The following is a 22,283-nucleotide window of genomic DNA, read 5'->3' as shown; positions in this document are numbered from 1 at the left end:
AAATGCCCAGCAAAGTCCCCAAAGTCCCCTCGCTCCTTCCTTATCCCACAACAAGCTCTGACAGAGGAGCTGTTGGAGTGTTTGGAGTGACGCTGGCAGAAAGGATATCAACAGGCACAAAGAAAAGGAGTTTTCAAACCCTGAACCTTGGGGGTTTTCTCAGGAATCTCTTTGCCTGGAGTGAGCTGCACTGGTTTGCAGCAACATAAGCTTTCGGTGCTTTAAAATCCTCCTGCTTGAGGACGAAACACTTGCTCATGTGAAAAATGGGATAAGAGTTGAAAGGAATATTTGTTTTGGCAAGCTGGGCTTTTTTTTAATCTGGGCTTGTGATTTGTATATGGGAGAACTTCTCAGGCAGTAGACAGGCGAGCTCGATAAGGAGCTTGTGATTTATTGTGGCGATATCTGAGCCCGATATCGGCGATCGCGTTTGTGTGGGAAGGGGGAAGAAGGGTCCTGTCTTTTTTGAGAGAGAAAGAGAGATCCCATTTCCTGAACATGCTTCTGACAAAGTAAGAATATCCAATATTGATTGGGAACCCTAAAACAGGCAAATCTCGTGGCAGCGCTCGGCGGCAGGGGGTGAAGCCAACGGCGGAGATGCAATCTCGCAGGTCATAGCTGCTGCCAGCAATCCCAGTGCCAAGCTGCTGCTTCCAACAAATGTGTCTCCAAAACGTCCTGATCTCGCCCCACGGTGAAGCTGACTGTCCTTCGGGGCTTCTGCTTCACGCCGAGCTGCGAGGGCTGCAAAACTGGCATGAATTTAGGGCAAGGCATCGAGAGTATGGGTTGGCTTTCCCAGAGTGGGAAAGGTGAGGAAGAGGAGTCACATCTCTCCAGACTTACTGTTCATGCTGCTGTCTCGACTCTTCCCGTTGACAGCCTCCAAGCTGTCCCCCCTCTTTCCTTTCTGCCCTCCTGTAGCACTTTGGCACCAAGGGTCTGATTCAGGAGAAAACAGCCCATCCTAGCTCCCTGCCTCCTGTGCAGCTGGCCCAGGAGCTGCTGGGGAAGGGGGTGGCTCAGAAGCAGGAGTGGATCCTGAAGCCCCAGACAATGTCATAACACCAGTACAGGTTATGCTGCCCATCCCCAGCACTGCCAGAGGGAAGAGAGGATGGGTGCCGGTGCATATGGCTCACATGTGACATCTCAAGAGCCTGCCTTTCCTGAAAGCCCTCCAACATCTGGTTTCTCCTCCCAGCCCTCGGGATGGAAAGCAGAAGAAAAATCCCACCTTTTAACACAGTCTGAACATTGCCTCCATGAAAGCCTGTCTGATTTATTGCGGGTGCTGGAGCTCATTCCAGCTTCAGGACATGCTGGAGAGCAGCTCTTGCAGAGGTGGGCTGGAGGCTCAGTGTCGAGCCAGTCACAGCTCAGGGGTAATTTCTTATCTGTAGGAGATTAAAGTGCCTAAATCCAGAGGGCAAAAACAAAAAGGTCACAGAAGATAGAAAGGACTTCTCCCCAACCCTTGGTATGCCAGCCCTGGGAAGTGAGTGAGGTGGTACCACCTCAGCCAGTGCCATCCTCATGCCAGGAGAGTGCAGGAGAGGGCTCAGGGGTTTTCAGCATCTCGCTCTTCTGCACCAGGGACCTGCAAGGGATATCCCCAGGGGTAGCAGGCATGGGCAGATAGTTTTTGAGAGGATTTAGAGAGCCTGATCGTGTCCAGGCATGGTGGGGAGTCACACAGGGAGCTGAGGAATGAGTCACCAGCAAAGTTCAGGTAGCAGAAACTCTGCACAGCCACCCTGGGGGTGCGTGAACCCCCCCAGCCCTGCACATGAGGATGTCCACCACAGGCTGGCAAGGGTAAAAAATTATATAGATAATTCCTGAGACTTTGTAGCCCAAACACATGTAAATGAGCTTGGAGAAGAAGGAATGCTCCAGGAAGGGGAGAAGCAAGGAGGACTCCAGGCTGCAGCGCCCATCCACAGCCACTGCCTTGTAGTGAGATTCCCTTCCCAGTGCCAGGGCTCAGCAGCAACCTTCAGGCCAGGGGCTAAGGGAAGTGCAGCCTGCAGGATCTCCCAAAATGATGGGAAAGGAGAAGGCCAATGGTGCTCTTGGGTTGCTGGGGCATTTCATGGTGCCAGCCAGCGGCACAGCATCGGCTGCGCTCCGGACAAAAGGTTGGCTGGGTTGACGGCCAGCATGGGTAGATGCTTTTATTTAAATCTCTCTCTTTGTCCCGTTGAGATGAACAAACAAACCCTCTGCTCATCCTCCTAAAGGTCATCAGAGGCGTTCCTGCTTTTGTTTTGAAAGCTGGATTGATGCCGGGGTGCAGATCCCTTGCAAGAGGGACGGGGGAGGGGGTGCCAGGGAAATATAGGAAGGAAAACAAAAAATTGAAAGCAATTAATACCACACATCTATACCACTAAATAAAGGCGGGGGGGGAGTGTCAGCAGCCCCCCCAGCCATGCCTGCTCTCCCCAGCACAGAGTCCCCTTGCCGCCCCGTACCCCGCGCTGATGAAATGGAAAGTTGACCATAAATCAATGTCGGCGCTGCGTTAGCTATGCATCAGCGGCTCGGCGCCGAGATGCACCAAAACAAAGCGCCGGCTGCTCCGTGTTCCCACACTGCCCCCTAATGCAGACAGACCTCGGGAGCTGGGGAGGACCGGGGGCTCCAGAGCCCGGGGGGCACCCCCCCACCACATCCCCTGCCCTCCCCACCTCCCCTCCCCGAGGCCTGGGGACCTCCCTCTTTGGGTGAGGTCTCCCGTGGGGTGAGGATGGTGAAGCCAGGGACAATGGGAAGGGGTCCATGTTGTCCTGCTCCCTCCTTGGATGCCACCATTTTCCCCCTGCTGTCCTGATGTCTCAGAGGGATTTCCCACTGCTCAGCGAGTGCCACCAGCTCTGGTCAGACAGTTCCAGTGAGGCAGCACGAGAACCATAAAACCAAGCTGCTCTTCCCAAAATCCTGGGGTAGAACTTAGTACCAGCCTGCACCAGGCAGGGTTTGAAGGAAGGTAGCCTACAAGCTGGAGGAAGGGAGAAGCAAGCATCAGAGAAAGTTTTTTTCTGGAAGTTTAGTAGGATGCCCGAGGCTTTTGTACCGAGCGTCTGGAGCATATGGTGGGATTTGCAGTCAACTTTCTCTCGGGTGCTCCAGCCAGATGGAGGTGACTGTTCTTGGCTCTGGCTGACACGGGTTTGTTTCCTGAAGAGCTTGTGTTAAACATATTCCTTAAAACCAGGCTTCTGCAGTTGGGAGCCCCAGCTGCAGGCGAGGCAGAGCTCCTGCCCACGACTGCCTTTCGCTGTCTGCGGGGGAACTTGGCCCGCCTCCCCTCGCCTCGCCTTGCTGCCTTGCCTTGCCTTGCCTAACCTCGCCTTGCTTTGCCTTGCCTTGCTTTGCCTTGCTTTGCCTTGCCTTGCCTTGTCTAACCTCTCCTGGCCTCGCCCTGCCCTGTCTGGGCTAGGTCCTCACCCAGCACCCCATGCTGGAAGTCAACCGGGATCTTTCTTGTTGAAGGCAACGGGAGCATCTCTCCTAAAAGCTCCTTCAGAGATAACCTCTTCTTTTTCTTGACAACTTGCAAAATATCTCTCTCCTTCAGTAGAAATAAATCTCCTCTCCAATAAACCCAGGCATGGCTTTAATTAATATCCATCTAATTTATTTCAGTATTTTCTAACGTCAAAACTGGCAGGCAGGGGCAGGTATTTTAAACACAAGATGCCTCCCTATTGCTAACTCGAAACCATCGGTGTCTCGTGGCAGTGATGCTTTGCCTTCTCGTACCATCCTGCCTTGTTCTGCCACCCCCAGAGGTGCTTGAAAATGTTTTTAAATAGCAAAACTCCCCCATTAGCTGAAAGTATGTAGCCCATAAAACATGATCCATTTGTGGTGAATTACGCTGGAAACATAAATTGACACACGCAGAGCTATGATCGCTCGTGCCATTTTCCATCTTTAATATTTTACAAGAAGTTTGAGGAGTCGAGCTCATGAAAGACAGAGTGGAAATAACCTGATCTCCTGGAAACTCCCTGTAGGAAGCAGCTGTGGCAGCAAACTTCGGCTGTCCAGCAGGCCAGGTTGGGCTTTTAAAGCCCCTGGAGTGTAGAGGGGAGAAAAAAAACTAAGCAGAGTAGAGATTGGGGCACCGACAGCTGTTGGAAACAGTTTCCTCTAACAGCATTTTAGCTGTTGGGGTTGTTCTTTGAGGCAGCTACAGGAAGATGAAGAGTAACCCTACACAAAGAGTGTCCAGTTTGGGGGCAAAAAATGAAAACTTGAGGGATTATGGGGTTTCTCTGGTTGGGGAGGGTGCTGGTCTGGAGAGGAGAGTGAAGCAACTGCAGAGCAGGTCTTGCTCACCCAGCATGACGTGTCAGAAGGAGCTGTGCCACAGGGATGCGACTCCAGGGCTGGATGGAGGGATGTGGAGGAAGCAGGACAGCATGTGTTCAGCCTCCTCCTTTAACAGGAGTAGTTAATAACTGCTAAACACACATTTTTGTAAGAAAAAAGGGATGTTCTGTTGGTTGGAGCCCACATGTCATCTCTGCAAAACACTTGTCTCAACTGCCATGATCCGTCGGGATCATCTGCTGCTCCCTCTGCAGCGAGGCAATCCCGTGCGGAAAGGCAACCACTCCAACAGGCGTTCCCAGCCCAACACGGCTCCCAGCCCTGAAACATCTGCAAATATTTATGGAGATAACACTATCCAGAGGGGCTGCATATCTGACAGAGCAGGGCAGCAGTGCTGAGGGGGCCGCGGCGGTCGCAGCTCCAAGCGAACATTTTGGATGCTGCTGCACACAGAAAAAAGAAGAAAAGAAGGGAAAATTTAAAAGCTGCTTTTGGCTCCTCCCTGCCTGCCAAAACGTTTGCATGAGCTGGGCATCTCCTTATCCAGAAGTGTCCTCTAGGAATGGTACCACATGGGATAGAGCAAGGATGGTGCAGCGCTGAGCCTGGAGCGTCCCGGGAGCAGCCTTGGTGTCGGGACAGGAGCACGCTCCAGAGGATGCACTCAGAGCACAAACAACAGATGCTCTCTGGGTCCAGCAGGGGATTTTTCTCTGGTGGAAATGCTGCCGTGTCTCATAGATGCTTTTTCTCCAATAATCAAGCAGTGTTTGATTGATTATTACTCCAGCTCAAAGTGCAGACCCCGAGCATCACCTTCAGGCCTAGCCAGGGTGCTTTAGGTGGCCGTGTCCCCTGTGTGTTTGATACCTGTTGTCCCCACACCCTCATCTGCTGTGGGATATGAGGAGAAGGACATCAGCACCTGGACAGCAGTGACCCCCTCCTGCAGCACAAGGCAGGCATTGTGGGGAACGCTGGCTCGTGCATTGATGGGGCTTGAGGTTTGGCCTTTGCTGGCCCTTCCACTTGGTTTCATCACTCATTCACCTCTTCTGATCTTCCCTACCCCAAATCATCCAGCTGAGATGTGTAGGAAGGGCTTTGGGGGTGGCCAGACCTTACTGGGGGATAGTGGGAGGTGTCTGCTGCCCCTGCTGCACTTCGCATTCACAGACAGAGTTAGCAACTCAGAAGCAAAAGTAAGTCAACTTCCATGCCTGGAGAGGACTTCTGCTAAAGGAGGTTGATGCTGCAGTTGGACCTCAGAGGTTTGTCTTCTCCTCTCTGGTGGGACATGGATGGAGAAGGCAGGGGGGAGGCTTGTCCTGAGGTGCTGTGACCTTGTCCAGATGAGGTTGGCCAGGAATTAAGGGCAGGGGCTGGTCCCTTTTGGCTCCTGGAGAATAAGTGATGGGATTTCAGTGGCTGGAGCAGAGAGGCTGGCAGGAGGCTCTTGGTTTAAATCTGCTTGGCTCCATCTCGCCGCTGAACCATTCAAATAAAAAAAAAATTATTTTTTTTTTTAAAAAAAAAAAAAAAAAAAAAGAAGAAGAAAAAACCCACCCTCTTACTTTATTTACATTGCACTCAAGTTTCCGCCGTACAAAAGATTTGCAGGTGCAAATATGTCCTGCCTTCATTAACTTCCCCTCCCTTTTTAATTTATGTGATTTCAATTTTCCTTCCCTGTACTGTTAATTAGGGGACCCTCTAATCAGTACCATTATCACAGTGGTATTCATGTTTAGGAAAGCTGCTAAACAAACGCTTGCAAAATTGCTAAATGGCTAATTAATGTCTGTTAATTAAGAAAATTGCTCATGGTAACAAACCATGCCATTGCTGGCAGCAGCTAGAAGGCGAACACTTGTTGAAATTAGTAACGAGGCAGGTAGAGAACATCTGCTCCGGCGCCGGTCCTGGAGCCTGCCATCTCTTCCCATCACCTACTGACAGAGCTCCTGTGCTTTCTCTACCAATTACACTTCCTTTGACTCCAAAAATACTTTTTTTTTTTCTTTTTTCTTTTTTTTTCCCCCCCCTTTTCCTCACGTTAACACGCACCGGTATATTTCTTGCACCGAGCTCGCGGTTTTTCCAAGCAAGTTTTCATTTCATGCTTTTAAGTGAAATTTAATTTAAAAAAAAATAAAATTTTAAGTGGGCGTTCAAGCCCAAAATGTCAGCAACTGCTGCATTGCAGCCTTAAACCTGCACCAACTAATCTCTCCTTTTTTCCCCCTAGACATCCTTTCTTTGCTTGCAGGCCATTTTACTCGCATCCTTAGGGAATCCACCTCAAGGAAGGATGTTGCATCCCTTCAGTGTGGTGGTGCAGCCCCGGCTGTGCCTGCCAAACGCTGCCCAAGCGTGAGCTGGGACGTGCTCCTCGTCCTCCACGCTTGCTCCAGCGCCTCCAGTGAACCACGGTCAAAACACAAACCCGGAGGTGTTTCTAACCTTTGGGACGAGAGAGGAAAAAAAAAAAAAAAAATTTATTTTTTTAGATTTTTTTATTTTAGATTTTTTTTTTTTTTCCTTTTTTTTGGTTTGGGGGTGGTTTTTCTATTTCCCCCCAACCTTTCTGGTCCTCTCCTGCATATTTTTTTTTCCTCGTTGCACGCCCCTGCGAAGTGTTTCCCTGTGTGTTTATCATTGCAGACTTGGTTGAACCACTGGACCGTTTACTCTCAATGTGGCCACTGTATTTTGACAGATGTTCTGATTTTGAATATATACTTTTTTTGCCTATATCATTAGTCACTGTTCAGCTGCAAATGAATAGAAACTCGATTTAAAAAAAAAGAAAAAAAAATTTGATTTAAAACTGGGAGAACTGACTCCCCAACTAAACAGGTCCACCCGTGAATCCTTTTTTTAGCTCTTTCTGCGCTTTCATGTGCTAATCTATAACCTCCTTCTACTGTCTGACCTCACAGGGACCGCCTGGGTCACAGCCCTCGCCACACGCACAGCCTCCACCCCACAATCCTAACAGCATGATGGGACCCCACAGTCAGGTAAAGACACTAGTGATGGGTAGGGCTGTGAACTGGGACGTGCGCTCGATTTACTTCTTTTTTCCCCCTCTGTAAGCATGCTGGGCAGCGGGTACCCGCTCCCCGGGGAGCATTCCCCTGGGCACCCCAGCTCTGAAGCAAAATGTTGGTTTTTTCCCCCCCCTTTTTTTTTTTTCTTCTTTTTTTTTTTCTTTCTCTTTTTTTTTCTTTTTTTTTTTTTTTTTTGTGTTTTTTGGATATGCAGTTGTCAATGGACTGAGAAGTCAATCGTGGGTATCAGACTGTTTTACCTTCCCAAGGCAGCCTGAGAAATTTAACTTGATGTGGGTTTTTAAGCTTCTGTTAGTAGCAGCAGTTGTAAAAAGAAGTAATGTTAAACCTTTCTTCTTTTTTTTTTTTTTTCAGTACTTAGCACTGGGTTTTTTTCTGTGTGCGTGTCTGTATGTGCTTATTTGCCACTTTTTTTTTTAATATATCTCTATATATTTAAACTTGAGCATTATCTAACACTCAGGGTTTCCCATGCACTAATTTTAACAGCCTCACCTAGTATTGCCGATGCCAAACACGCTTTCAAACAATAAACCTACAGAGAAAATGTCTAAAAAAAACGGACTCCAGACACCTTTCTCTCTTTTTTTTTTCCCCCCCTTTTGAAACGTAACTTTTTTAAAAAGGATGTCTCCAGAAAAAAAAACCAAAAAAAACCAAAAAATACCAAAAGCAGTATTATTTATATACCAAAAAATACCAAAAGCTAAGCAGCGTGCGTGGGGAGCGTGCTGCCTCCCCACAGCTCAGCCCTGACCCCCTTTTGTGTCCCCACAGCCGTTCATGTCGCCGCGCTACGCTGGAGGTCCCCGGCCCCCCATCAGGATGGGCAACCAGGTACTGGGATCCTGGATTTCCTAGGCACAGCTGTTATTTGGGAAGGGGGATGAGGCCCAGGTGTCCTGCAGATGCTCCTTAGGTTTGGGTGGCAAGCATCACCTCCTTGGTCACCCTCCTTTTTCCTAGTGCTGGAGCATCAGGTGTCATCTAACGATGAGAGTTTAATTTTATTTTGAGGTTTGGGCCCATCCAGGGTGGAAAGAGCAGTGGGGAATGTGCTGCTTTCCAGCTGTGGTGTTCCCAGCAGGGCTGTGCCATGCTGTGTGCTCACTGTCCGGCTGGATTTTCCCTGCAATCGCAGAAAATTAAAGTGATGGAGATAATCCTGCTGCTGGGTTGACGGAGCGTTTAGATCAGCAGTGGGGTCAAGCAAGGCAGGTCACTGCTGAATTTTTTGGGTTGGGTTTATCCTCTTATCCCAGCTTATACAAGGGCAGTTTGTTTCTGGCCTTGCAGACAGAGACTTCCACCCCACGCCCTGCCTGGACGCATGCGTGGCCTTTGGTTAGGGAATTCATCTCCTTGCCAATGATGCCGTGCAGATCCTTAGGGTAATGACCAAGCCAGAGGTTATTTATCACTAAAGGGAAATTAAAGGAAACCTGTAATACCTTGGAGCAGCAAAGGTTCAAAAATTATCTTGGGAGCTTGTTTTTTTGGCTATCAGCGTTATTTTTCTCTAGGTCTAATTAGCAGAAAGAGCAGGATAGTCAGGAAGTTGGATGTACCAGCTTGCTCTGGGTTTGTGCTTGCTGGATTTGAGACTTGAATCTTTGCATCTTGCTAACTGATGCTGAGGGAGCTGAGATGTAGCTGAGAAAAGCCCAGAAGAGGCTGATGGAGGACCCCCATACCTGGATGGCTGGAAGAGCCTTCCACCCAGGGCACTGATGGATGATCTAATGAGGTATTAATTCACTGCACCTCCTCATGGGTCAGTTTTGACAGGACCCCATCCTGCAGTGGTTCTCAGCTCATCCCAAACTCTGCTGGAGGTGAGCACAGTGAGCTGGGCAGGCAGGAGAGACAGGGGGGACTGGTTTGAGGAGGCTGTTCCCACATCAGGATCAAGCGTCCAGGAGTGGGTAAAGTTAATTAGAAGGATTTCATTTTTTTTTCCCCAAACACCACATATAAAACACATGTTTGTACCTAGGCAAAGCTCAGTGAGGTTATGGTCACACCCTGAGGGACAACAGGAATAAATAGGCAGGCAGGAAGGTCAGGCAGCAGAAGTGTAAATACCCACCTCTGCAACCCTCCTGGCTTATCTTCCTCCTGTTGCCAGCTTCCAGCCTGCAAAAAACTTGGAATTGGGCTGATTCTTCCTCAGCACAGCCATGTACAGCCCTGCCTGTGCTGTGCTCCAGCACTGGGATCCTCAGAGTCAGCATCCAAGTAAAAGGCAGCGCCATAGCAAAGCTGTTTACAGTTTGCTTCCCTCAGGCAGACAATATCTGCATTTTTCTTCCCCTTTATCTGTTTGGAGTAGCTTTTGAAGCTTAAATACCAGCATTGCCCGAGTGGAATGTGAGTTTGGGGAGGGGGAGCATCCACCTTCCTCTCAGCCTGTGCGGGGATGGGTCCCAGCCTTGCTCTGCTGCACATGGAGCATCTCCCCACCACAGCCAAAGACTCGCTGCCTGGTTTGGCCCTGGTGCTGTGTCTTACCAGGGTGCCATGCTGCTGGTCACCTTTCCCTGCTGGATTTGACACCACAGCCCCGCTCAGCCTGGGTTTTCCCCTGCTTTCCTAAAATACTAAATACTACAGCATTTGGCCTGGGGGGAGGGGGAAACGCCTTGTTTGGGGTTTAGAAGGGATTTGCAGAAGGATGAGGGGGGCAAACACCTGGAGGCTGTAGCAGTGGGATGTGGGATGCAGGGGGATGCAGGATTTGTTTTTTTAATCTCACTCCCTTGCTTTCACAGCCCCCGGGCGCTGTTCCCGGTACACAGCCATTGCTGCCCAATTCGATGGATCCCACGCGACAGCAAGGTAAAGCCAGCAGAGGAGGGCCAGGCACTGGTGTTCCTAATTAGCTGTTGCTGTGTAACACCCCTGCTTTCCTCCCAACAGGGCACCCTAACATGGGCGGCCCCATGCAAAGGATGAATCCTCCGCGAGGGATGGGCCCCATGGGTCCCGGTCCGCAGGTAAGCCCCGTGCCAAAGCACATCCTACAAACCATGGGAACAACCTCCTGGGGCTCAGAGGGCTGGGAGTTCCCCTTCCCCCCACACCCTGTCCCCCCATTAGTGTTAATGCGTTTTACATTAGTCTTGCATCTGGAAATCCCTCCTTTTAACAGGAGTGAGGTCTTCAGAGCTCATTAAGGGTATTGCAGCCTCCCTCCTGCCCTTCTGTCAGAGGGGATGGCACTTAGCTCCGCGCCGGAGCAGCCTTTGAGTGCATTACACTGCCTGCCTGGGAAACAGTTACGACCCTAACTGCAGGAAAGGGAAAGGAGGCTTCCATTTGAAATTAATAAATAAAAAGAAATGGCAAAGATCCCTTTAGCAAAGGGAATAAGGCTTTCCCCCTGCGAGGTTCCCCTCCACCTGCCCCTCCTGCTGCCTGCTTGAGCTCTCTTATTTCAGGAAAGGGGAGTAAACTCTTGAAATTAAGCAGATCTGGGTTAATATATGCTGTCGTTCCGTTGATTCACTTTATGGAGTGGCTTGTTGTTGACTCACTCCTGTTTGTTCCTTCTACGAGACTTCAAAACCAGATTACCATATTTTGGTTGGAGGTTTATCCTCTCTGCATCGTCGCCTACGTGGAGTTTGTAGCGCGAGGATCAGAGTCTGTCAGGAGACGAGCGGGTGCGCTGGAGTTTTGTTTTGTTTTTCCCCCGGAGACTGTTGAGATAAGTGAATGTTTTGTAAAGAGGGAGTTGTGTCATGTCTTTAGCACCAACCTGAGGATGTTGCTCAGGGGTGCTTGGCCATGCCCGCGGGCACCCGGATCCATCCTAGGGCAGGGGACAAAAAAACCCGCGCGAGCATCGTTTCACAGGCCAGCCCTCCCATAGCGCTGCTGCCGTGCTTAAAATCCTCCTTTCCTGGAGGATTACACCCAAAAAGAAGGAAAAAAAACAAAGGCATTTGCAAGCGTGGCCTGCGCCAAGGCGAGCGGCGGCGGCTTGCCCGGGGGAGGCTGCTTCCCACTTCCAGAGCTCGCCGCGAAACTTGGAAGCGGCGAGCGCGCGCTGAGCGCCGCGTGGGATGGCGGCGGCTCTGGGAGCCGGCAGGAGTTGTGAAATGTTCAGAGCTTTATTTTTGACTCCACCATTCCCTGTGTATGTACATTAGGGAGGGTTTTTTTTTTAAGAAGCAGCCTTTCCCTGGAGAAGCGCTGGGCTTCCCAATCTGGCACCCGCAGGCGCTGCCTCCCTGCAGCCGTCCAGGAATCGGCGCCTGCGCAGGCAGCCACCAAAAATACCAACCCAGACCCAGCAGTCCCTCACACCTTGTGTGCCCAGGGCTTGTTTTCCTTTAAGCTTTGCTTTGGGACCTTCCTAAACACTTCTCAAACGATTCCAGAGGGCTGCAGAATATCCAGCCAGGACATCCCTGCGTCCTGACAGCAGCTCCTTATTACACAGCAGTGATGAATCATCCCTTTCAGCTGATTGCCGCTGCCTTTTTCCCTCTAAGAGTCCCATTTGTAGCTCTGCAGAAGCCAGGACAGGGTTTGCCAGTGCCAATATGAAGAGGGTTTGTAGCTCTCTGGGTTTTGGTGGTGCCTTGCCCAGGTCGCTCGGCACAGCTGCGTTCCCTCCTCTCCCTCCCTGAGCATCTTTCAGCTGGCTTCATTTTCCAGCCTTTCAGCTCCAATTAAAAATGCTGAGCCCCCCTCTTTTTTTCTTTTTATTTTCTTTTTTTTTTTTTTTTTAATTTAAACAAGGGGCTTGATGCTGCTATTCAGTGTAAATGGCTGAAATTTTGATCAGTTAAGGACTTGCTGGTAATTTGTTTGGGGAAAACCCTTTTCTGCCTCTTCAAAACAAACTTTGGTGATGCCCTCAGCAATGCACCATGCACTGGTGCATCCATAAATCCAGGTAAAAAATTGACAGCACTAAAGTATTGTACTTAAAATCCAGTTTGGAGCACTCCAAGGGGCTGTGGTGTGGGAGGTGGCCAGCCATCCCTCTTCCTGCTGTAGCAGTTTTTTTTCTTTAAATGGCAGAAACACAGTCCAAAAAGATGCATTACAGAAGAGATGGGGGTGGGAGGGGAAGAGCGGCAACGCGACCTAAATCTGGCTGCACGTCGCCTGGAGGGCACACGGAGCAAAGCACAGACCAAATGGAGCGCAGCATTCGGGGGATTCCTCTTCCTCCACTGCCTTGGGCTTGGCTTTGTACTAGAGCTGGTTTTAGGAGATGAGGGATGCAGATCTGAGACTCCCAGTCCCAGCTGGAGGCTAAGCCAGGGAGGAATAAGGCAGGAGAGGAGGCCCAGGGGGCTTCCTGCCCTCGCCCGCTCCCCACGGCTGCAGATGCGCTCCGGGGGATGGAGCAGAGAGCTGGGGAGCAACAGAAAAACAAGCCTGGCTTGGTATTCCCTACTCCAGCAGTCATCCAGGGAGCAAGGAGTGCTCCATCTCGGGGGGAGCTCATGCAGCCTTTCCTCATCCTTACGCTGCAACCGGAACCTTCCAAGTGGTGCCTTTTCTCCTCCTCCTGCCCCTGTTTTCTCCTGCACAAAGGGAAAAATCCAAAAGGCTGTTGCTGGCGCTGGGGGCTGTGAACAGAATTGTCTTGTGGAGCTGGGAGGGGGATGTTTTCCCTCCACAGAGAGAAGGGAGGGGGAACTTGGGGGCTCAGCCTGGCTCCCATCCATATTCAGCTGCCTGCTTTTTTTTATAAGCACAATTGCCTCTTATGTTCATCGTCATTAATTTTTTTTTTTTTTTAAAGCTCATTTTTCCACACAGACCCGCTTGGTTTTTTGTTTGTTTATTGGCTTTTTTCCCCCTTTTCTCTTGTCTCTCTGGTGACCCTTCCCGTTACGGTAGACTGACCCTTGGTTATCGTTGCAGAACTACGGCAGCGGCATGAGACCTCCACCCAACTCCCTAGGTCCTGGCATGCCTGGAATTAATATGTAAGGCAATCCCCACACAGGGATGTTTCCCCACTGACTCGGGGCTGTCTGCAGAAAAACACAACATTTATTTTTTTTCCCCCTGTTTAATTTTGTCCCCAGGGGGCCGGGCGCCGGTAGACCGTGGCCGAACCCCAGCAGTGCTAACTCAGTGAGTATCTTGGAGCTGGTTGGGAAGTGTCCTGCAAATGGGATCATTCCCCATCAGCTGAGCCCTGCTAATGAGAGGGGGTTCCCCAGCCTCTCACTTAGGCTGCTGGGACTCCCATCCTGGCCAGGCTGAGGGGGCACTGGGGGTCTTAGCTGTGCCCTGACGGGATCCAGCCCATGGCTGAACCTGTCTCTCTCATCCCTACAGATCCCATACTCTTCTTCATCGCCTGGTACATATGTGGTGAGTCCTCCTGCCCCATCTGTCTGTCCTTCCATCAGGAGTTCATGTGGTTTGGGGGGAATCAGTGCCATGGGAGGTGACTCAGCTGGGTTTAGGGGTTGAGGGTTGGGGGTGATGTTTGAAAACAGGGAAAGGTGAGCAATGCTCATGTTTGCACATCTTTCCACAGGGTCCGCCCGGCGGCGGTGGCCCTCCAGGGACACCCATCATGCCCAGTCCTGCAGGTACGAGCCCCCTGAGACTTCTCTCTCTCCAGGGCCATCCCTGCCTTATTGTTAATGATCAATTTTTGTGGCTTTTGGCTTTCTGGGATGTGGGTGGCATGGGCTTCTTGACTTTGGGATTCTATTTGGGGATGTTCCTACATCCCCCTGTGTCGGGGATTCAGATGCTGTGGGGCTCAGGAAGGTGAGGAATTACCTCCCCACCCTTCCCAGCCAGGAGTTGAATTATTTTTCACAGTTGAATTTCTGTGATTAAAAACTTTGTGGATCTTCATTAAATACAAATTAGCCAGAAAATGGTGGTAGTTAGAGGGAATTTTGGGTGATAAAATACAAAAGAATGAGTTCAAGTGGCATGAGTTTGTTTTAATTAAGAAATGAATTAATCACCCAACTTACTGGGCTTCACTGTTCCACAGATTCAACAAATTCAAGTGACAACATCTACACAATGATTAATCCAGTACCGCCCGCAGGCAGTCGATCGAATGTAAGTCTGCTTTCTAATAATTTACATATCAGATACCATAACAAATCATAATTAACTTCATCAGTTGAGAGTAAAGCAGTTTAATTGATTTCAGCCATTTGTTACAAAACAGAAATAAAACAAACCATCAAAAAGCGATTAACTCTTGGGCGACTTTGTTAATTTTTTATGGTTATTAAGAGAGCGGCAGTCCTGCTGCTCCGGCCGAGGTGCTGGGTTTTGTGGGGTATGGGCAACCTTAAATCCTGTGGGATGCTGGTTGGAAAGCTATGCTGCAGCTCTGGGTCTGCTATCCAACCACATTTTCTAGCTGAGCCCACAGGACCATAAGCCCCGCAGCCTCGAGGGGTGATGCAGCCCCAGGTTGTGCCAGGGAATGTTTAGATTGGATATTCAGAAAACTTCTTTTCATGGAAGGGGTTGCCAAGTATTGGAATGTGCTGCCCAGGGCAGTGGTGGAGTCACCATCCCTGGAAGTGTCCAAGAAATGTGTGGATCTGGCACTTCAGAGTATGATTTAGTGGTGGTGCTGAGCTGACTGTTGGACTTGGTGATCTCAAAGGGCTTTTTCAGCCTCAACAATTCAGTGGTTCTGTGATACCTCCCCTCATGCCCTGCTCCAGAGAGATGGCAGGGGCAGGGACAGTGCTCAGGAGCCACCGTGGCAGCTGCTTGGGGTTGTTCTGTGGCTGATTTTTGGTTTTGTCACCTTTTTCTTGTGCAGTTCCCGATGGGCCCCGGCTCTGACGGCCCCATGGGCGGTATGGGTGGCATGGAGCCCCATCACATGAACGGATCATTAGGTGAGACATGATGGTCCTTCATTCCCTGGGGACACTGGCAGAGCATCCCAGTGCCTGCTCCCATCCTGGGGTCAGCCCCCAGATCACACCAGTGCTCGAAGCAGAGCCTTTGGGTGGAAATCAGCGGGGCTGTGGGGGACACGGAGCCATGGCTGCAGGCCTAGTAAGGCTCTTCTCCTTTTCTCTCCCCTCTCTGCAGGGTCAGGAGACATAGATGGACTTCCAAAAGTAAGTGGGGCTGGTTGCAGGGTGGGTGTGTGGGCTCTCCCCTTTCCACTGGGGTGCTGCTGTCACCCTGATGGATGGGGACACGGGGAATGTGACGGGGGTGGGCAGGGCTGGGTCCTGCCCCACAGCATTGTCCTGCTCCCTGGCGTTTCGGGGGGATGTGGGGACCTGCTCACCACCTCCCCTCCCGTCTCCCACAGAATTCTCCAAACAACATAAGTGGCATTAGCAATCCCCCGGGCACTCCAAGAGACGACGGGGAGCTGGGAGGCAACTTTCTCCATTCCTTCCAAAATGACAATGTGAGTGAGTGCCTGCCCGGGGATGGGGGGACGGTCCCCGAGGTGTCCAGCACTGGTGTGGGTGGGTTGGCACAGGGGGTGCCTTTTGGACTTGGGTTGTGCCCTGTGCGAGCTGCTCCAGGACAGAAAAGTGGGCAGGGGGAAATCAGACAGTGGGTGGAAGCTTGGGGTCGGTGGTGGGATGGGGAGAGGAGCTGGTGCAGAGGTGGCTGCGCTGGCCTGGCTGAATTGAGACTCCGTGGGTGGCTGCACACATCCCTCCTCTTCCTCCCTCTGTTAGCAGCATATACACATGTGCATGTTAATTATTTGTTTTAAATTGCATCTCGCCCCATACTGTTCTGCTGATTTTCTTCCCGGAAAAGCAAGTTACAGCACAGATTAGGCCCTGATAAATGGGAGTCTCCAGCATATCCTCTCTTCCTGGTTTATTAGATCCAATTAGGTTGCCGTGTAGTTGTCATCAGCCTCCTTTTGCATCCCTCTCTTGGATGTCCAAGGGTCTGACCCGCCTGGTTTCTCACCGTGGCTCTGTCTCTCTTGCAGTATTCCCCCAGCATGACGATGAGTGTGTGATTTCCCTCCCCCTCCTCCTCTCCAGGATCAAGAGAGTCAGCTGCCGTTCGGAGGATCTCAACGAATTATGCAAGAAGAAGAAGAAGAAGAAGCTAGGTGTATGGGCAGGGACACGCGTGGCGGGGGCCAAAACCCCAGGTTTAGTTTCATGCAATAAAAAGGCTGAACTTTTTATTCCATAAAACATGAAGGACAAAACTTAAAATATTTCAAGACATGACAAGACCCTTCTTTGTGCAGAAGGGTTTATATATGTACATGACACTTCTTTTTGGAAACAAACGGAAGCCTCTAGCACCCAACTCCGATCTCTTTGCTTTGTTCTTTTAAATAAAGACAGAAACCGAACCTGTTGTATGTTTGTGCCGTGCGACACCAGGAAGCTAGTCTAGATATAAAATCATGTTGTCTCTGTTGTAGTCATTTTTTTAAATAAACTGGACAGTTTACAATGGTGGTTTTCGTTCAGAAGGCCTGTTTTTCTTTTTTTTCTTTTGTTTTTTTTTTCTTTTGTTTTTTTTTTTTTCCCTTGTATTTTTTGGGGTTTTTTTTTTGTTCATTTGCAGCACAACGCTTCCTCCTCCAGTTAACAAGATCTGCTTTGGGGAAGAGACTCCACCACCTCGTTACAAACTTGTTAACGCAGGTGACCCCTTCTAGGATCACATCCTCGAATGAATCGTGATCTTGCTCTCTGTGACTGTGGCATGCACTGTGTTAGTCTTTCCCCCCCCTCTACAAGAAGAAATCTCTTGTCCTTCCCTTCCCCAGAGTCCTTCAGCTGGTTCACTGCAAAAATTGATTTTTTTAATAATTTTTTTTTTAAATCCACTGAAAAAAAAAAGAAAGGGTTAATCTGACCTGGGACTTTGAAACTGTGATCTCCAGCTAACTTTGGGATTTTCTGGGGGTTTTATTTGCTTTGGGGGTATTTTGCAGGGGGGGTTTCTTTTCTTTAGAGATGTGCTCTTGTCAGGATTTCACTTATCTATGATTTGGAACTGGATGGAGATATTTTTTAAGGAATTCTTGTTGTTAAAATGTAACCTTGCTATTCTGTAGGCTCGCTCTGTAATAAGAAAATAAAAATTAATGGCAAGCATCGAAGGCCCTTCCTTCTGGTGGGAGAGGAAGGGACGAGCCAAGGCGGCGGGTTGGGATCTCTGTACATGACACTACCCTGTAGTTTGGTCTTGGTTTTTCTCCAGCTCCCATTTCTGCTCCATGTATATCATATTCTGTAAAATATTCTCTCCCTTGGATTTGACCTTTGTGCGGATTATTGAAAGCATTGTATCTTGTTTCAGTGTTTTTTCTTACCTTGTAGTCTGGTTCGAAAATTACCGAGAGGGGAAAAAAAAAAAAAATTATTATACATTGTAGTTTGTGTACGATATTTGTTGATAATGTTTTATTAAAGGGATGTCTTTTTTCCGCACCCCTTCATTGAAATGTTTTTGGGGGACATTTGGCTTGTTTTCATTATTCTGACTGCAAGACATGAGATGACGAAACAACTTTTTTTTTTTTAGTGTGTAATATGAATATTTTTTTTTTTTTAATGTTTGCCTTCTTTTTCCTAGGCATTTTCATTCTGCTTTACCTGTAGAAAGTCGGGAGGGGAGGGAGGGGTGGGTGGGATGGGGGGGTCTGAGGGTGTCAGTCTCATAGTTACAGTCAGGTTAATATTTTCCAAGTAATGCAGATTTTGGGTTGCATTGCATACCCAGGGGCTCCCCAAGGGATCATTTTTAACCTTTTCCACTTTACATCTCGTTCAGGTTTTGGGGGTTTTTTCCTTTTTTTTTTTTTAATTTTTTTGTTCTGATGTGAGGAAATGAAAGGACCGGTTTTAATGTATTTTAAAATGAATAGCTAAATTATTGTCTTCATTGGTATGGGATGGTTTTTTGAATGAAATGGTTCCCCCTCCTTCTCCCCCCTCCCCCTGCTGTAATAAATATCAACATAAACATTTGATTTCGGTGCTCTGCAGTTTGTTTCTGGTGTTTGCTGCCAGACACAGGGTGGGAGTTGGGTATTTTTTTCCAACCTTTATCAGGGACCAAACCCCAGATTTGGGGTGCAGTAGAGGTGCTGCAGAGCTGAGAAGTTGGCACTTTAGGGGGGCTGGCTGAGCCAGAGAATTCAAAATCCCAAAGGCATTTGGCTGCAGTTCAGGACCTAGGGGAGGTTTAACGATGCCTGCTTGTTTCTTGGAATATTTTTCTTTTTAAAGCATTTTGAAAATTCAGCCTAGAAAATGGTCAGTGTTGTCCACACCGGGCTGAGGATGTGCTGGCCAGACCCTTGGCCTCCCCACATGGAGCCCATCAGGCTGCAGGCAGAGAGGGGTGTTTTAGGGGCTAAAAGGGGTTTTTTTTGGTACACTGTTCCCCAGCTTTGGTCATTAGAGGCTGGAGGGGCTGGTCTGCCCTGTAGCAGCTCCCTGGGTCAGCAGCTGGGTGCTGCTACTTCCCTTTGCCAGAGTTCTGCACCGCTGGGAGGTAAGAAAGGGAGGGGAACACACGAGTGTTGTTTTCAAATACATAAATACTGAGCTTGCAGTGCAGTCTGTGCCCCTCCTCGCTAAGAGCTGCCGTGCTGGGTGGGTGTGTGCACCACTGCAGGAACAACAGCTCCAGGAGCTGCTGGGGGTGGAGAAACCCAGGCACCCCAAACTCATTCCCCAGTAGGCAGCATCAGAGGCTGGAGGAAAGATGGGGAATTTTTAGGCCTTTGGATGGGTAGTTGCAAGTGCCAGGTGTCTGAAACACTCCCGGGAGCTGCTGTGTGAGACTTGTTCTCTACCTTTGACTAGTTGGGGCAGGACGTGGCTGCCTGTGAGCTCTCCCTCCTCAGGGGAATGTTCAGGCGTGGGCTGTGGGGGCTGTGGGCCATCCTGGAGCTCTTCTGCTCCTGGGGAATGCTCCCACCTGGCACTGGCAGCCAGGTCACTGCTGGAATTCCTGCAGTGAGCACCATGTGGCTGCGGATGCTCCCGGAGCTGGGTTTGGGAGCCACCATCATGCCTGCACAGCCTGAGGAGCAGCGTGTGTTTGTACCCTTTGCTGCCTGGACAGGTTTGCTTCCAGGGTAATGCCACAGATGTCCGTGTGCAGGGCCCACAGCTGTGTCCCAGCGTGGATTTTCGCCCAGGCAATCACGTCCCCCTGTGCTTTGCAGAAAGTAGAGTGTGAGCATTGTCCATCGCTTGGTTTCGTGACCCCTGGGGGGTTGAGGCTGATGAGGAAATCCTGCCCTCCCAGACCCCTGGGGCCATCCCTGCTGACCCAGACCCTGCCCAGAGCAGCAGGCTTCTGCACTGCTGCCTGTTGTGTTTTTATTGTGGGGCATAAAAAAGTCCTTACTGTTGGTTCTTAAGGGTTACAGACTGGTATTATTAAATATCACCATGAAACTGCCAAGTTCCCTCCTCGAAACGTCTCCTGAGCCCAGCCTCAGGGATAATTGTCTCCCCCATTAGTTTTCATTAAATTAAATGCGGGAGGAGGATCAGAACAACCAGGGGCTCCAGGCTGAGCACGGTGTGTACTTGTTGGCATGATGTGTGCAGCCTGTGGAGCTGGATTTTGCAGTGGGAGCGGTTCAGGGGAAGGGAGTGTGGAGTGGTGGAGAGCTCTCCTGTGGGCAGCCAGGCTCCTCTAGGTCCTGCAGAACTCTCCTGCGGGCAGCCAGGCTCCTCTGCCTCCTCATCTCGGGCTCCTGCCACCCCATTCTTGCACGTTCTGCTTCCCTGGCTGCCGTTCATGAAAAGTTAATGCCTGGCCCTGGTCCGTGCTGAGGTAACGCCATTCGTCTGCTGACGAGCCTTTATAACTTATTGATGCCAGCCCAGATGTGCTTCTGTGAGCCATTGCTGGGCTCCCCACCCCACCTCCCTCAGCTGGGCCGATTCCAGCAGGCCCCGCTGGAGGAACTGGGAGAGCTGAGCCATGCACAGAGTGCTTGGGAAGCGCAGCAGGACACCAGGGACAGCCAGCAGGAGCTGCCTGGTTCAAGGGCCACGCCGGGCCAGCCTGAGCATCCGTGCCAGGTGCCAAGCTGGGAGCTCCACCTGCCCCACCTTGAGCTCCTCTCCAGGCCCTCAGAGGAGTGTTCCCTGCACAAGGATCAGCTGCTGCTTCCAATGAAGCACGAGTACCGCTTCCCCTGGCCTCAGGTGAGAGTGGCTGTGCCTCAGCAAAGCAGGGACACGGCCTCACACGCTTGTGTGTGATCCCCTCGCCTCCAGCAGCTTCCTGATGCCTCACACAAGCCCTGAAGCCTCGTTTTCCTGCTGACCATCCCGTGTCTCCCTGCTTCCGCTATTTTTCAAAACTCCCTTTGCTCTGCTGTCGTCCATCCCTCCCTGTGCTTGTGCTTTGTCTCAGCTCAGTTTGGACACAGCAGGGTTCCAGCTTCCCTCCTCTCTCCCCTTCAACTGCCTGCCCTGACAGAGATGTCTTTGTTGAGAGGTAAAAGCAGCTGAAGGGACTCTGCCTCTTCCACACAGCCCATCCCCACAAATTCCCACATCTACTAGAAGCACATGAGGTGTTTCACCTCTCCACAACCCCTCCCCACCACAGCTGCTCTTCCACCAGACTTCCTCAGGGAAATTCTCTCCTCAGGAATGCTAACAGGCAGCTGGCTGCCCGACAGGGCTTCCTCCCTGGGATGGGTAATGACCCGAAGCTGGAAGAGCGAGGGGATGTCAAGCAGGGTCCGTGTGACACAGCAGGGAGCCAACAGCCCGAGAAAGAAACACCCACTGCATGTGACAGGCTCCGCAGAGCACAGCTCTGTTAAGATGTATTCCCAAACACCTGGGAGCAAATCACAGACCTGAGCAGATTTACTCCGATGAGCTGAATTAGGCATCCCTCGAGCAGGCAGGATTATGATGCAGAGCAATGCAACACTTAGGAGGTTATTTCTCTTTCGAGCACTTCTAACCATGGAGGGATTTGTTAATTTAGCTTGCAGCCACTGCATCCCAATTTACGGGGTGCAATTGTTGATTTCAAATGTGACTGGAGAACGTTCCCGAAAGCTGCGGAGTGGAGCTGCCTGATGGGCTGGGGCTGGAACACACAACTGGGGTGTTGATCCAGATGGCCAGGGATCACAAAGCACAGACCAGCCTCTGACACGAGACACTGAAGTGAGATGAATTTCTTGAAAATGTGCTCTTCCACACCTTAAAATAGCGCAGGCTGTCCTCTCCCTTCCCATGTGCTGGAGGGTACCAGAACTGCAAAACATTCTACATTTGGCTGCAGCTAATTTAGCTTTCATTTTACAAAACCCACACTAATCCCCCCATGTTAAAAAGAATACGCTTCCTGCTCAGTTAACTCTGTGTGGCAGGAAGAAATTCTTCCTTTGTATTTCTAGCAGCAAATACCAGCTACAGGCACCAAAGTTTCCCGCTACATTCTACACCACCTTCCCCAAATGCACAGGTCTCTTCATCCAGGATTGGGGGATAAAAGGACTGCGGTTCTACAGATCCAACAAAGCAATCCCTCCGATTAAGTGCTTTGGGAACTAAGCACAGGGCAGCACGACGCATCCCACAGCAGCCAGGAGTAAAACAAAGTCAAAGCCAGGCAGAATGAAAAAGGCTCGTGGCTCAGGCTTTCCCCTTGAAGCTTTGTAAGTCTCTTCTGCATTCAGAGGGACTCAAAGCAACCTCGGGAATAGGTTTGAGTCTGGCTCTGTGCAGAAGCACACTGAGAGCAGAGCCTGCGCACAGGAATAATGACTGGCTTATGTTCTTCCCAGGCAATGGAGGAAGAGTGCAGGAGGATGCATCTGATGACTTCTCTAACCCAAATCCAGAGGTGAGCCCTAAAATGAAAGACTTTCTTCAAGTACTA

At 50.2% G+C, this 22,283-nt stretch overlaps 1 protein-coding gene across 6 annotated transcripts in view; it reads left to right on the top strand.

Moving 5' to 3' along the window:
- SSBP3 (single stranded DNA binding protein 3) overlaps positions 1–16,850 on the top strand; it is a 54,005-nt gene extending 37,155 nt beyond the window's left edge. The window contains exons 6-18 of one of the 6 annotated variants that reach the window (XM_058842434.1): positions 7,296–7,376; positions 8,205–8,264; positions 10,199–10,265; positions 10,347–10,423; positions 13,317–13,381; positions 13,484–13,532; positions 13,740–13,775; positions 13,945–13,999; positions 14,419–14,489; positions 15,214–15,292; positions 15,492–15,520; positions 15,721–15,822; positions 16,369–16,850. In XM_058842434.1, coding sequence (XP_058698417.1) covers positions 7,296–7,376; positions 8,205–8,264; positions 10,199–10,265; positions 10,347–10,423; positions 13,317–13,381; positions 13,484–13,532; positions 13,740–13,775; positions 13,945–13,999; positions 14,419–14,489; positions 15,214–15,292; positions 15,492–15,520; positions 15,721–15,822; positions 16,369–16,398 — 801 coding nt within the window. In that variant the 3' untranslated portion in view covers positions 16,399–16,850. Of the gene's footprint in view, positions 1–7,295; positions 7,377–8,204; positions 8,265–10,198; positions 10,266–10,343; positions 10,424–13,316; positions 13,382–13,483; positions 13,533–13,739; positions 13,776–13,944; positions 14,000–14,418; positions 14,490–15,213; positions 15,293–15,491; positions 15,521–15,720; positions 15,823–16,368 lie in introns of all 6 variants that reach the window. The other 5 variants (XM_058842433.1, XM_058842436.1, XM_058842435.1 and 2 more) reach the window with 5 other exon arrangements.
- Positions 16,851–22,283: the final 5,433 nt, after the last annotated feature.

This window comes from Poecile atricapillus, chromosome 7 (assembly GCF_030490865.1).
Source record: "Poecile atricapillus isolate bPoeAtr1 chromosome 7, bPoeAtr1.hap1, whole genome shotgun sequence".
Taxonomy (NCBI): domain Eukaryota; kingdom Metazoa; phylum Chordata; class Aves; order Passeriformes; family Paridae; genus Poecile; species Poecile atricapillus.
Note: the sequence above shows the minus strand (reverse complement) of the source record. Positions and strands in the feature narration are given on the sequence as shown.